The 16,049-nt window shown below is 37.5% G+C and overlaps 1 protein-coding gene across 1 annotated transcript; it reads right to left on the reverse strand.

Annotated features, from left to right (window-relative positions):
- Positions 1-1,109: 1,109 nt before the first annotated feature.
- On the reverse strand, positions 1,110-9,177 carry LOC121763976 (ABC transporter C family member 5-like). The gene is made up of 13 exons (XM_042160068.1): positions 8,906-9,177; positions 8,625-8,682; positions 6,419-8,546; positions 5,981-6,301; positions 5,809-5,895; positions 4,863-5,555; positions 4,618-4,782; positions 4,124-4,418; positions 3,526-3,740; positions 2,735-3,040; positions 2,530-2,593; positions 2,178-2,417; positions 1,110-1,699 (listed from the first exon to the last, which is right to left on the reverse strand). Exons 3-13 carry the CDS (start codon positions 8,483-8,485, stop codon positions 1,587-1,589), a joined length of 4,566 nt encoding a protein of 1,521 aa, XP_042016002.1. The 5' UTR covers positions 8,486-8,546; positions 8,625-8,682; positions 8,906-9,177; the 3' UTR covers positions 1,110-1,586.
- Positions 9,178-16,049: the final 6,872 nt, after the last annotated feature.

Here is a 16,049-nt window from a genome sequence, read left to right on the forward strand (position 1 = left end):
AAATAACTAGTACTTTTATTCATAAGAATTATAGTAGTTTTTATTTCATGTAATTAAACATAAATAATAAACAAGAAATTGATAAAACCAAATTGGGTAATTTGAAAAGAAACAGAGAAGAGAGGAAATTGTAATTTTGTAACTTCACACTTACGATTTTATGATGATGTATAATTAAGTTATAGGGTTGTAAAATTTTATGAAATACAAATATAAGGGCTATAGGATTTTATGAAAAACAAATATGAGAAAAATTTTCATTTATTTCCTATCCTTTAGATTTTCAATCTATCCACATTCCAAACAAACAAAATCATAAATACACATTCGTGGGGTAACCTAAAATGGGTTGTGATCAATGTCGAACCAATTTTAAAGACCGAACTAGAGACCAAATCTGGGCCATTAGATCTAGTTTTTTTGATGAGATGTGCTGCTGTGTAAATTTTTCGGTCTTCATTACAAGCCCATTTTACTTCATTGTATAGGTTTATTACTTCATTCCGTACGTAATACCTTGAAACTACAACATGTTTTTACTTTCTTCCAGTAGGTTTTGAAATGATTCAACATATGTTTCATTTGAATTCATTGACCTGAGTTTTTACTTTATTTACATTAAAAAATGCAATTTATTCAATTGCGTTTATTACTTCATTCAGAAACGTTATTACTTCATTGGATAAGGTTTTTACTTCATTCCAGTAGGACTTCACATACTTCATTCCAATAATTTATTGCATTATTCCATGTGTTTATTACATCATATCAGCGTTGTGGCGGTGATGATAGATATTGTAGAGAGAAAGAACGGCACGCGACGGCGAAACCGCATTTACGTACTGAAATGAAGTAATAATCCTACTGGAATGAAGTAAAAACCTACTGGAATAAAGTTAAATCTTTGTAACATGTTTGTATGACTTATTTACCTTCGGATGAATTAAAATAGGCTCGTGATGAAGGCAAAAATAAATGATAAATTTGTGCCTCTCATCCATAAAAAACTAGATCAAAAAACTCTAATTTGGTATGGTTCAATGGTTCGGTCTTTAAGAGTGGATTTGTGAATAATGGGACTCAACCTAAAATATTTTAAATACTCATTGTTTTAGTGGAATTGACTTCTTTCCTCAGAATAACCTTATCTTCAACAAGTTCACAATGATGAAATGAAATGACAAGAATTTTCTTCCTTACCTACAAAAGTGAAAATACAAATGTTTCTTCACTTCAAGAAGATGAAAAAAAAACTATCTCCAAGTACAAATATGCTGCTGCTCTCTTCTTTTACTTGGCCATCACTATTCACCTCAGCCTTCCAAAACTTATTCTATGGTACAGTTTGTGCCTCTGAAGGCGATACGTACCCCCACCCACCCCCTTCCTGTGTCCCGAAACAACAATGATGTGGTTCTCGTTGGAGTCAGACTACAATTCGTTTCGAAACTCGCCAGATAGTAGGTCACCTGCCACCGGCTCTTCAGCCTGCTGGATCATCAGAAGCAGCTGGGAGTGAAAGAAAGCATGCAGAGTTGGGAATGCATGTTCATAGACAGGACGGAACCTTGAGCGGATGACAAGTATCAGAAATCTGGAACACCACTGGACCGTGATGAGTATTCTGACACCAGCTTTAGGAACATGGACGATTTGTCCTCTAACAGTCGTGCTGGAGTGTCATACTCTGCAACCCGACCTGCAAAACATACGTACAAATATCCACAAGGATTAGTGTAGCTCCATTTGTGCTCTGCTTGGAACTTTATTGTAGGTATAGGATTAACTATGGCGAATTGCAAGATTAGTAGCCCGAATATGAGATCACACACAGAACATCTATAACAGTTGGTCTACATCACAATGCATGAGAAAATATAATGGTTTTCAAGGTGAAAACATGAATGAAACTTGGCAGATGCATGCACTTAGTGTCATGAGTCATTGGTGGAGTAACAGGAGATGAAAGGGGATTTCCTATGAAGAGAACTTGGAGAAATTGCATGAAAGGGAAACGTGAAGCTAGTAAAAATGGGAATTGCGCTCTTCACAATCATCGCAAGTGCAGAAAGATGGGGTTCGTACCAATACATTAGTTTCTTTTACTTTTCAATTTTCAACATTTTTTATAGACAGCTTTAGTATAAGTGAAGAACTGCAAGGGTATAGAGGCGCACCATAACTGAGGACCAAAACCATGTCGCTGTCAATTACAGTTGGGATACGATGAGCAATTGTACAAACAGTGCAGTCTTTAAATTCTGATCTTATAATCTTTTGGATTAGGTTATCTGTCGCAGAGTCAACTGAGGCTGTTGCCTCATCAAGTACCAGAATTCTCGCCTGTTTGAGTAACGCTCTGCCGAGTGATACCAGCTGTCGCTGGCCCACGCTCCAGTTGTCTCCATTTTCTAGAACTGCGAACATCATATACAACAGATCACTTCTTGTTGCTCAAATTCCATAGATTGGGCTCATTCGCCACTTAAGAAGCCTGATTCAAGTACAGTACTAGGAATAGTTGCTTACCAGGCGTGTCAAGCTTTTGCTCTTTTTGACGAACAACATCCCCTAGCTGTGATTTATCAAGTGCCTGCAGAAATTGATGCATGAATGAAAATCATGAATGGTTTTGTATTATCTTATGAAATCCGTAGCTCTTTAACATTTTGCATTTGGGTCCAATGGTGAGACTGTATATTGAGGGCATGGAGAAAGACGAAAAAATATCTACCTGCCAAATATCTTGATCTGGATGCTCCGCAAGTGGGTCTAGATTGTCTCTGATGGTTCCTTCAAATAATGTTGGGTCCTGGGGAATGATGCTCAGCCTGTTCCGGAGGTCATGAAGACCGATTGTTGAAATGTCAATATTATCTATAATTATTCTACCCCCTTCCGGCTCAATCAACCTAAACAGAGCCTGGATCAAGGTAGATTTACCACTCCCAGTACGCCCAACAATTCCAATCTTCTTTCCACCTGGAAATATGCAGGAGACACCATGGAGCACGACAGGAAGACTCTCCTTGTAACGAATCTGTAGAGAACATGATAGTCAGAAAGTAATCTTCAAGGGAAAAATGATCTACATGCTAGTCATAGATGTCCCAGCTTCACTGCTTGAGCCTAATCTGCTTATAGAATACAACCAAATTTACAATGATATTACAAGATGGATAGCATGTGATCATTGACGTCCAAGCTGGCATTCTAGGATACAACATTAAAGTGATTAGGCTGTTTGAACAACAGATTAACTTCATATTGCTGTTAGCCCCACTTTGATTGAAATACTGTCCGCTTAATTTTGGTGTAACAGTTTAAAAATTCCAATGTATACAATAAGAAGGATCGAAAAAAGAGACAGAAGCAGCGCACATTGATATAATATGAACCAAATAAACATACATGTAGAGAAGGGTGGACAGGGTTGACATCCTTTGATAGGATATAGTTAAACTTTAAACTTGACATGTAAAAATAAATAAATTGGAAAGTAAACAAGCACCAAAAATGGAATACCTTTAAATCAATTAGTTGAATTGTGCCATTTTCAGGCCATGAAGATGGGGGTCGTGAGTCTTCAATAATTGCTGGTGCTTCACTAGGTATATGGCAGTATTGATGAATCCTCTCGATAGATATGATTTTGTTTTCAAGCTTGCAAAAGCTGAGTATCCATCGGGATAAGCGGTTATTCATATTGAGGCCATATGTCACTGCAAGGCCGGCCATACCTGAGGAAGAAGATTTTTTAAAATTATAACAAAGTGACATATTGTCCTCCATCTTATCCATTATTTTCTCAAAGAATGCAATAAGCAGCTCATATATGAGAAGCGTTTCACAAATAGCTTAAAAAATCTGTTATGTAGATAGAAACCACCAGCCCTATCGTGTAGCTTACAAATGAAATTACTACAATCATATATGAAGTGTTTTGCAAATTAGCAGAGTTTAACATATGCGTAGACAGAAGCCATCATCCCTTTTGTCCAATGTGTACAAATAACAAAAATGGTACACTTCTCCAAGTTGAGGTAAAAGTTAAAAGTTAAACTATAAACTACAGACCAAAAATAATCAACACAAAGAAGAGTGAGTTACACCATTTACTTACTTGGATCTATACTTCCGGCTGGTAAGCTAACAAGCAAGACTACGCAAAAGGCAAACACAAATGTGGACAACAATTCCATGCGCAAACAAAGCCATTCAATAGCTGCAACACTGCAAAAGAATGGGCGAGCAAAGCAATCAAGAAGATAGAGATTCCTCTTCATGAATCTCTTTTCTTGCCCAAACCCTCTGATTGTAGCTGCCCCAGCAATAGATTCAGCAAAAAGATGAATTATTGGAGACTTCTGGATACTAACTATGCGAACAAGTTCTCTGGATGAAGCCATGTAGTATTTCTGCATTTGTGAAAGAAAAATGACACTCAATTTAATTTCTCAATAAAACTTGATAAGCAAAATTATTTATACAGACTTCATAATAAGTTTAACACATTAATACTATAGCAGAACTGAACAAATGCATGCTACAATGGTTAAGAATAACAGAACCACCAACTTGCATAGAGGGAAGAATTTTCTTGGAATAATTACATACCTGCATCCACACGCAAGCAATTGCCATTGGGATAACAAGAAGCAAAACTTCCCAGGTTACTTGTGTCATTACACCAATAATGCCAAGAAGTTGAATGGTTGTTGAAGCAAAACCACCAAGTCTGAATGGAATATCGAGATCAACAACACTTTGATCAATCGACACCTGGTAATCACAGGAAGCACCGTAGGAGGTGAACTAATGTTAAGTATTTTGAATGTAGAAACAGAAAGACATTGACTTACACGATTCAGTATTCGTCCAGAAGGAGTAGAGTCAAAGAAAGACATTGGCGCCCGAAATACTGTTCTGAGCATTTTCAGAAATAACTTTTGTGAAGCTGCAAGACCAAATGTAGCAACAAGAACAGCCCTGATAAATATGAACCAGGAGCTTCCAAAGGCAAGTGCCATATAAACACCAATAAGCATAATGCTACTGGTTTTGGGCTCATCGCCAACAGTCTGTGGATTTGCCCAAGCCATCCACCAACTACTAGCTATTTGAAGGACCTGAAACATTGTTTGGGCAAGAATAATCAATGGAATCAATAAACCCTTATATGCAGCTGTCATATATGACAAATACACTTTCATGCTGACTCTTCCTCGCTCCCGCTCCTCATCCTGCACGAGCTGCTTTCTCCTTGAACGTTTAGCTTTCTTTTTCTCTTTAATTGCTTTCTGTTCTGATGAGGATACACCTTCTTGGACTTCCTTTGCCAAGCCAGTAATACTATTACTAGCTGAATTGGGCATTTCAACTGTGTCAAGAGACTTAAGATGATCATTTTCATCAGATTCTTCAGAAACAAGGTTGCAAAAATCCATCGCCTCAATCGCTTCATGATGAGCCTCTACCAATGTATTAAAATCCGTTCCTGCTTGCAAGAGTTCATCATAAATTCCAGCTTGAATAATCTGACCTTCTTTCATAACCTACACAACAAGGTAGAAGGGCTGAAAAAACAGAAAAAAGGCAATACGAAAGGATAACAACTATCTTTAGTTCCTCTGAATCATTTATCTCGTACTCCTAGTTTATTAAAATGGGATTGCAGCATGTGCACTAGCTCCTAAATTTGTTTGCAGAGTATGATCTGGAGGAGTCCTGCTAGTTCTTAACTTGATTATTTTCACAAATTAACTCTACTGCAAGTGACAACGAAAACAAATGCAGTGAAGGCGATACCAAAATCAAGTCAGCGGCAGGCAAAAACTCGACTTGATGGGTGACAAAAACAACAGTTTTTGCAGCTAGAGCCGTGAGTATATATTCCTGCAGTTCCAGAAAATATTTTCAGCCAGATAAAAAATTTCTAGGTCAGCAAAATGCAAATAAAATAAGGAAATGGTTTCCAAGCCTTAAACAATTCTGAGCCTGTATGTGCATCAACAGCACTGAAGGGATCATCAAGCAAATAAATATCAGCATCTTGATACAGTGCCCTAGCAAGTTGCACACGTTGCTTCTGACCACCACTAAGATTTATCCCTCTATCACCAATAATGGTTTGATCACCATGCGAAAATAACTCAAGGTCTTTCTTCAACGAACATTCATGAATAACGCTCTTGTACTTTGCCTTGTCCATGGGACTTCCGAAGAGGATATTTTCCTCTATGTTTCCTGATTGAATCCAAGCAGACTGAGGGACATAGGCTGCAGATCCGCAAATTCGAACCTAACATATAAAGCCAGAGATGAGAAGTCAGATTTAACCGAGTTCCTTGAGTAGAACTATAAGAATGAAGGATAGGCACAAAGGAAAGGAAGTTAGCAGCCAAAATATCAGACTTACTTCACCAGAGATTTTTGGAATCTCTCCGAGGATGCAAGAAAGGAAGCTCGACTTCCCAGAACCAACCACACCACAGACAGCAACACGCATTCCCTTCTCTACCTTGATATGTATATTGGAAAGGGTTGAGGTAGGCGAAGACTGATCCCAACAAAAGTCCCCATTTTTTATTTCTATGGCCACATTTGAAATGCCTCTTGGCAAGGTAGTGATTGCATCTTCAGGAAGCTCTTCCTCCTGAAGGAATCCAGAGATCCGATCTAGGGAGACTTTAGTCTGTGCCATCATAGATACCAAGTCAGGAAAATTTCTAAGTGGTTCTTGCAGGATCCGGAAAGTAGCCAGAGCAGAAAGAACACTGCCAGCTGTGAGCTGACCTCCTAACAAAATGCACGTGGCGAATGTAATAGCTGACACAAATATAGGGGAGCTCCAGAATATAAACGTGATGAAAGCCTGAGAGTAAAGGGCTTTCCGCAGATACTTGAATTCAACAGTCCGCATTTCTTCTAGAATCAAACGGTACCTATCCTCCCAAGCCTGCGATTTCAGAATTCTCATGTTCCTGAGGCATTCTGAAGTCTTTCTCATCCTATCGTCCTTGGCTGCCATCAACTTGTCTTGATAGCTTTCCTGAATCCTTGCCACTGGAACAGTTGCAATAATGGATACAACAGTGGCAATGAGAGTGGCAAGTGAAGCAATTCCAACATTCTTGTATAGAATTGCAAGAGCAAGGATAATCTGGAGAGGAAGCATCCATATGTCATGCAGATACCAAGCAAAATCCCCTACTCTCTGAACATCCACAGCCATGTAGTTGACAATCTCTCCACTGGTGTGATTTTGCCTAGCTGCGCTAGAAAGTCTTAGGCCTTTCCGGTATACCATTGCTGTGAGGGCTGATCTAATATGCATACCCATAATATCAACCCCAAGATACCACTGTCGGGTTGTAATAGTCTCCACCAACTTTGCAGCAAATAAAATTCCAGCAAGAACATAACCCTCATTCGGGTAACTCTCCTTTCCACATAGATAGTCCACAAAGTAGCTAATCATATATGGTCCGACATAAGACACCAAAGTGTTCAGCCCAGCAAATATTGCATTGCGCCAAGCTTCTTTCCAGAAAGACTTGAGAATAGCCCAAGCTAGAGAAGGTGGTTTCCGGGGATTCTCTGCTTTCAGTTTCTCCCAATTTAAGTTCAATATCTTGTAATTGGCCTTGGAACGGTCTTTTGGTGCAAGCAACGGGATATCCTTCAGCTCCAGTGGCCTCTTTGCACCAATTGAAAGAAGTGGGTCCAGCCATGAAAGTGAGATCAAACTGAAAAGCCCAGCTTCACTGTAAGGAGTAACCTTAAGACACCCTGCTTCTTCTTCGAGCAGCAATGGCTCTTGAAGATCAGAGTTACTACTGACTTGGATACCAGTATCACCCCCAGCAGCAACAAAACACAGAAAAGCAAGAGCTGGAGTAACAATAATGTTTGCTAAAACATGAGAATCCAATTGGTCAGATCCTTCTTCAATAAATCCTTTACCATGAGCACACAACATGCACAGGCATAAAATAAAAGATGCAATCCACCAAACCCTCAACAACAATGGACATTTCTCAGCAGCCTTGTATTTACAGTAAAGAACTGAAAAGCTCAGCACGGACCAAGCTAAACTTAGAGCTGCAGGCAGTAATAGGACAGTCCAAGCAGAATTTCCACTCTTGCCTTGTGCACCATCTCGTATCAGACCAATTCCATCGTACCCCAATACGAAAACGTAAACTAACAAAACATAAAAGCAGCACGACGCAGAAGCTTTGTATCTTTTACCAATCACAACGTAACGAACTTCCTCTCCATCCGCAACTCCATTCTGCCTAATATCCACATCACTCCCAACCAAGTTGTCCTTCCACAGCCGAGTCCCGCCACAACACAAGGAAACATACCTCGCAGATAAATTGAACAGAAACACAAGAAGCAGCGTCAGGTTGATGCAAACTGCGGCTAAGTCCAGCACGGACAGCTCCCTAACAGCGACCAACAAAAGATCGATAACCATGATAATCCTTAGAGAGGCCAATCTTCAAAGAAGAAAACCGATAGAAATCGATGCCTATGAGCTGGAGAAGAAGGCCAGCGTTAGGAATGAAGTAATGTTAAGACGGGTGAGAGATCAAATAGAGGTAAGAGCATTTCACCATCTGGCAATTGAATGCGCAAAGTATTGACAAGTCAAAGACGAAGACAAAAAACAATCTGCACACCAAAACAAAGTCATCAAAACCAAATTCAGCAAAACAGCAGCAGATTCTGAAGCAGAAGAAAACAATCACAATCACAATCACAATCAAACTCAAACTCGTCCTCCACTTCTCTCTCTTCCCCCTCAATTCACTGCTACCTTTTTTTTCTATACATTGCACACAAATTGAATTAGAAATCAGAAACAATCGGAATGAGCAAAAAGGCAAAAACTGACCTGCGCTGCGGTGATCGGCCGCCAGATTTCTGAAAAACAGAGTGATGACAGAGAAGGAGTGTGGCAGCACCACCACCAATCCACAGCTAGGATTTTGGTGGTGAATCAGAATCAGAATCAGAATCACTGAATCAGTGAGGGATTAGAGATCTAAGCGTGCGTTTCTCTGAGCTCACTGTGTATTTATAATAGTAGTAAATAATAATACTATGATGAAATGATGTTCATATTTTTTTAATCATTACTGATTAAATAAAAGATTAGCAACTAGAGTGACATGTGCAGTATAATCCGAATCTGTGTCGTCTGTTACCATAAAAAATGATTCCCTTAAGATAATATAGTGTGATTCTCAACTGGATTTACTATCTCTCAGCGTTTAATTAGGTAGATTGTATTTGTAGTAGTATAGTTGTTAGGGCTTCAATTTCAATTTCAATTTCAATTTCAGTTGAATGAAAATATTTTGAACCGCATTCATCTCCAACTAACCATTTTCTTTATGAATTCAACAGGATATAAATTTATACTACTATAATTAGTTTTGATTAAATCCGAAATTGCCTCGAATTATAGAAGGTGATTATTAAAAAAGAAGTTGATATTTGGGTTTAAATGATCATATATGATGTATATACATTTCCTTCATGAATGCATGATAGAACATCAGCAACAAAATTAAAAAGCACACGAACCATGTTTATCAAATTTCTCACTTCACCCGCCTCACCAACCAAGTCTTAAATGTAACACTCTTATGAAAACACAAGTCTTAAATGTAACACTCTTAATTGTTTTCTCTTTAAGAATAGTCAATAGTCAAATATAGTACTCCCTCCCTTTCGCCATAAGCAATCCACTTCTTTTGGTACGAGATTTAAGAAATTGCTATTTAAAGAGTTAAAATGAAGAGAATAAAGTATAAGGGATGGAAAAATAGAGTGAAAAGAATAAAGTAGGTTGGAAAATAAAGTACTTCCTCCGTCTCTGAAATTTTGTCACATTTTTCTATTTCCGTTCATCCCACAAAATTTGTCATATTTCACTTTTTACCATTTTTGGTAATGGACCTCACATTCCACTAATTTATTCTCACTCACATTTTATTATAAAACTAATACTTTAAAAGTAGGACCTACGTTCTACCAACCTTTTTAACTCACTTTCCATTACAATTCTTAAAACCCGTGTCCAGTCAAACTATGACAATACTTAAGGGACGGAGGGAGGGAGTAGTACAGTAAGAAAGATGATTTTTTGCTTCAAATGGAAATGACTCACTTGTGGTGGGATATCCCAAAAGGAAAGTAACTCGCTAATAGTGGGACTAGTGTTGCCCACGGTTCGGAACCGGACGGTTCCGGTTCGGAACCGCCAGTTCCGGTTTGGTCGAAAGCGGAACCGGAACCGGACCGTGAGGCTATTTCACGGTTCCAGTTTCGGTTCGAAAACCGGCGGTTCCGGTTCCGGTTCGGAACAACCGTTTTTTCCGGCGGTTTAGGCGGTTCCGGTTCGGAACCGGCGGTTTCGCGGTTCGATTATTTTTTTTTAAAATTAAAATTTGGATTTATACAACAAATTGGAACAAGACAATGTATAATTCAAATAGAAATACGACAAATAAGGAGAAAATGATATCAATTTTATTGAGTTTGAGTTGTAACGGACAACAATATATTACAATTTACAATACATATACATCTACAACTAAAACTATAAGTATACAACATACAACAATGTAATATAATTTACAAGTGTCGTCGGACTCGGAACTTAAATAAAAAAAACATGAAATGGGGGGGAAAAATTGTAAAGGGCTTGAGCTCAACTTAAACTTTCAAAGTTAAACTTTTCATATTTAAGTTGAGTTGCATACGTATCCACAATTTTATTGAGGAATCAAAGCCCACGTAGTTCTCTTACCTTGCTTACCTATTTGATCGGTCGTGCTCGCCGTTCACCGCCCCCCGTCATTGCTATTGTTGAGTGCTCTCGCTTCTGACCTCGTCATCGCCATCGGAGGAAAATTCTTCACCATCACTCTCTACACGGAAGTCGAAATCCGGCTCTTGTGCTCTCATGTCCGCCTTTGCCCAATCATCAAATAGCATAGTGGCTTCCATGTTCTTGGCGGAGAGATTGCTCCTTTTGTCGTCTAGGACACAACCGCCGACACTAAAAGCTTGCTCAACAGCGACGGTGGAAGCGGGAACGGCGAAAATCTCCTTAGCCATGATGGATAGTATCGAAAACTCTTTGTCATGTGTTCCCCACCAATTAAGGACGTCAATTTGTTGAGTAGGAGGACCTGCATCTTGAAAAATAGAGCGCGATTCCAAATATATATCTAACTCACTAGTCGCTCTAGTCCTATTGGTTGTAGTACCGTATAGATTTTGCAATTGTGATACTACGTCTGGATCAATCATGACATTGCTAAACTCCCCGCCACCAAAATCAAATGTGGAAGGACTAGGAGGAGCACGTACCTGGTGAGCGGTGTTATAGCGCATTTCACATTCCGCATAGAGAGCACGAAGTGCACTATCTATATTTCATCAACATCCGGAATACTTAGTTCGAAGCATTCTCCTCTTGTCAAGCCCATTTCGCGGAGTTGAGAAAAATCCAAATCGTGCAAACAACCATAGTACATGTCTAAAATTTTATAAACACCATGCAACTTCCACTTTGGATCCAAGCATTTTGCAATCAAAAACAAATTTGGAATACGAGCAAAATTTTTTAACCACTTTTCAACCATATAAAACAAAATTGCCCTCAACTCAATGAATTGAGTATTTTTCACACATGTTTTAAAACCAATTGCCACATACATGCAATGCTCCAAAACGCGCACAGAAGTAGGATAATAAACACTGGATAACTCAACAGTGGCATTTTTAAAAGCGCGGAATAATCGAAACAAATCCATGTTGTGGTCCCAACATGCGGGTATCAAAATCAAATCAGGAGGAACATGAGGACAACTTCTAAAAAAATCACATAATAAATATTAACCTGCCACGCATCCATGTTCATTTGAGAAATTTCATCAATAACGGATCGCCAGATGGCCTCTTGGACTTTCCCTTTCCCTTATCAACACGACCTTCTCGAGATGAAGACATATTGCTATGTAGAAATGTAGAAATATGGAATAATATATATATTTTTTTGTTTTAGCAATTGAGAAAGAAAGACAACTTATAGAATTACGGGAGCAAGTATAAGTGTATAACAATGCGTAATAATAAGAGTAGCACTTGAGTAATTAAATGGAAGCACAATAGCACAAATGAGAAATTAGAGACAAAGAGAGAATTGAGAGATTGAAGAGAGAAACTCTTATTAACACAAGAGTGGGGTGAATGTAAATGAGGATAGAGGGGGGGTATTTATAGATAAAAATGGGGGGGGGGGGGGAATGGAAGAATTCGAATTTGAAATCTGAAATAAAAAAAAAATTGAATTTTCGGAAAACCGGCGGTTTTGGCGGAAAAATCGCCGGAACCGCCGGTTTCTGGTCGAAAACCGCCGATTTCCGGGACAAAACCGCCGGTTCGGTCAACAAACCGTCTGCAAAAGCTGCGCCATGTCTCCTCGTTTCTCGCGCCGCTCCCGGAAGCCACTGAACCGGCGGTTAACCGCCGGTTTTCACGGTTAACCGCCGGAACCGGCCGGTTTTGCAGCTGAAAAGCTGCCGCCGTCGGTCCCATCCCTAATGCCTTGATATACACGCCTGAACCGGCGGTTCCGAACCGTCCCGAACCGCCGGTTCGGCGACGGTTCTGGTTCGAAATATCTTGAACCTGAACCAGACCGCGACCCGAATTGCGACGGTTCCGGTTCGGGAAAATTGCCACGGTTCCGGTTCGGAACCAGAACCGGTGGGCATCTCTAAGTGGGACAGAGGAAGTACTTGTTTTCGACAAAAAAAAATTGTAAAATGGAATTAAAAAAATTGAATAGACAAATGGAAAAGAATAAGGTAAAAAATATAATAAACTAGAAAAAATTACTATTATATTTTGTTAAAAAAAGAAAATACTCCCCAACTCAAATTTAGGTGGTGTGTTTCAAAAAATATGAATAGCTTATGGTGTGGAATGCAAAGAGAATAATTTTGGTCGCTGTTAATATTAAAAGCGTTACATTATGAATAAATTAAATTAAAGTAATGACGGTGTAGTATTGTGTGTGACAGCGGAACTTTATGATGAAATTTGTAGTTAAGGGAGAATCTTCAATTTCACACAAATATTAATATATAGTCATAGGTGGCTGGATTCGGCCAATATTACAAAAAAGGCTATTCAATTATAGCGATAGAATGAGTTAGATTGATATTATAGTATATCATATGAATTTATTATTTGATTTTGATACCACATCACGTGATTCATTCTGACTACAATATTGGTATATCCGCTACTTCATTATTCTATTGCCATATTCATAAATTAAATAATTGAATTCCAACTCTGCATCCCCAAACCCAAGTTATAAAAACGATAAAATTCTAAAACTGACAAAACTAGTTTGTCGTTTGATGTTTGGACGAACACCTTTATAAAGTTACTTCCTTTCGTTTTAAAATACTACCTCCATATACCATTATAAGTTCCGATTGCTCATTTTAGTCCCATCCGTTATTAAGAATCTTGGTTTATTTTTATCATAAACGATAGGTTGGCCCTAATTTTTACTAACTTATTCTCACGTTTTATTAAAAAATTAATATATAAAAATGAGTTTCACATTCTACTATTTTTTTAACCCACTTTGCTTGGTAGTCATTCAAATGAGACTCCTAATGGTGGACAGAGGGAGTAATAAACTAGTTTTATCATTTTGGGTCGTTCTCCAAAGTTAAACTAAGTCTAAATATAAAAAGGTTTTTACAGATAATAATCATACACATCTAAATGTATTTATATAATGATGCTGTTTTTTGGGGTTATTGATGCCTAATACCACAAAAATTAATTTTGTTCCTACGAACTTTGAACTTGACATATAATATTACAAATTTAAATAGTTGTTGAAATTTTTTCTTACCGGCAACAAAATCGAACTACATTATAATAAAATGGATAACCATATTTAGCTTTTAGAGAATTTGTAATCACATCACTATCATTCTTCACTGTAATAATATCTTATGTAATGTAATAACAAATGAAATACAGCCGGATTTTATCGCTTGTGTAAAAAATTTAATAACTATTTACGTTGGTGTTATAATATGCCAAATTTATAGTGAAAAAATTAATATTTTCAAAATTCATGATAGAGGTGATAATATCTCTTTTTTAAATTTAGAAAATAACATTGATTGTAACAAAACATGGCACCTGTTTGTTCAGCACATGATTTCTAAATCTTTGGCCCATGAAAGTGGCTTTTCCAATGTTAGAATTAAATTAGTGGGGTTCATTATACACCTAACTTAAAGTAAACTTATGGAGTATTTCTTTTCTCAATTTTCTCTTCAAACTTGGTGGTCAGTCCCCCACCCCAAATCACTAATTCTGTTGGTTTAAATCACTAATTCTGGTGGTCTAAAAGTTCATTTGAATCTGTAGTTTGCTATTTTTTCTAATAATATTTTTTTAAAGTGGTATTCCTTCGTCCCATAGAAATTTATTTATTTCTTACTTAGTAAATACTCTATCTGCCTTTAAAATGTTATCCAGTTTTGTCATTTTAGTCCGTCCATAAAAAAATGTCCACTTTGCTTTTTTTTTCTTCCTTTTTTTGGTAAATGGATCGCACTTTCCACTACTCTGTACACCCACATTCTATTATAAAACTAATACTCCCTTCATCCCATAAAATATGTGCAATGAATATATCACGGGAATTAAGACAGAATTAGTAAAGTAAGAGAGAGGGAGAGAATGGTAGTTAAAGTAGTGTTAGTGGATAGTTGGACCTACATTATTAAATTGATATAACTTTTCAAAAATGGAATGCACATATTTTTGTGGGACGGACGAAAATGGAAAGTGCACATATTTTTATGGGACGGACGAAAATTGAAAGTGCACATATATTTATGGGATGGAGGGAGTGTATAATGTGGGACACTCATTCCACTAACTTTTTCAACTCACTTTTCTTCACATTTCTTAAAACCCGCGCCGAGTCAAATTTGGACAATATTTCATGGACAGAGGAAATACCTTTTTATATTTACCCTAATAATTTTATGTTTTTAGTTCGTCCCACAGAAATGTGTTTATTTCTTACTTATTACATAAGTACTTTTTATACTTACCCTAATGATTTTATGTTTTTAGTTGGAATAATATGTTACTCCTTTCGTGCCCTAATAAGAGTCTTATTTGGTTTTTGTACGGATTTTAAGAATTGTAAATAAAAATGGATTGTATAAGTTACTGGAATATGTGTTCCACTTATATATATATATATATATATATATATATAGGGAGATGATCAAAATAAGTATGTGTTTAAATCCAGAAATGCAGACCAAATCTTGGCCCTAGGATTAGATGATCTAATGGTCAATAATTAACCAAAAACACGGAAGGTCATAATTAAGCAATTTTAGGTCATATTATAATATTTAGGTTTAATGTCATGCTAAGATCGTTTTAGGTCATGCTTTGTTAGCATGACCTAAAAATTACCTAATTATGACCTAAAAGTGTCCTAATTATGATATTGTTCTGCGTTTCTGTATTTAAATCTAGTTTTGCATAGATCAAAACCCTATATATATATATATATATATATATAGGGTAGTGATCTATGGCAAATACTCCTTAAGCAAATAACTAGAGAACAAATCATAGCCACAAGATCAAAAAAATCAAGGGCTAATATTAATTTTCAAATTTAATGAGATATTAGCTCCCTCAATCACAAATTTACTCCATAATAACAAGTCAGAGGTATTTTGGTCATTGCACAGCGAATTAAATCCAATTTCAAAAATTGAATTCAAACCGTGTTGCGTCTTCTTCTCTTCTTCTCTATTCTCATCTTCTCCTAGCAGTTGGCGGTGTCGCAAAAGAGAGTTTTGGGTGTGACAATGGCGGTTGCCGAAACCGTCTTCGCTCTCATCGGTAGCTTAGCCGCACAGGAAGGTCCCGCACCGGCCCTGGCTTCCGTC

This window comes from Salvia splendens, chromosome 14 (assembly GCF_004379255.2).
Source record: "Salvia splendens isolate huo1 chromosome 14, SspV2, whole genome shotgun sequence".
Taxonomy (NCBI): Eukaryota; Viridiplantae; Streptophyta; class Magnoliopsida; order Lamiales; family Lamiaceae; genus Salvia; species Salvia splendens.

Bases quoted from the DNA above. Each gene is read 5' to 3' on its own strand.
- LOC121763976 (XM_042160068.1), bottom strand. From the start codon at position 8,485: ATGGTTATCGATCTTTTGTTGGTCGCTGTTAGGGAGCTGTCCGTGCTG. The intron at 5,556-5,808 runs GTATCGCCTTCA...CTTGTTGTGTAG, and splicing joins CTGCCGCTGACTTGATTTTG to GTTATGAAAGAAGGTCAGAT. The intron at 3,741-4,123 runs GTAAGTAAATGG...CTTCTTCCTCAG, and splicing joins AGCCGGAAGTATAGATCCAA to GTATGGCCGGCCTTGCAGTG.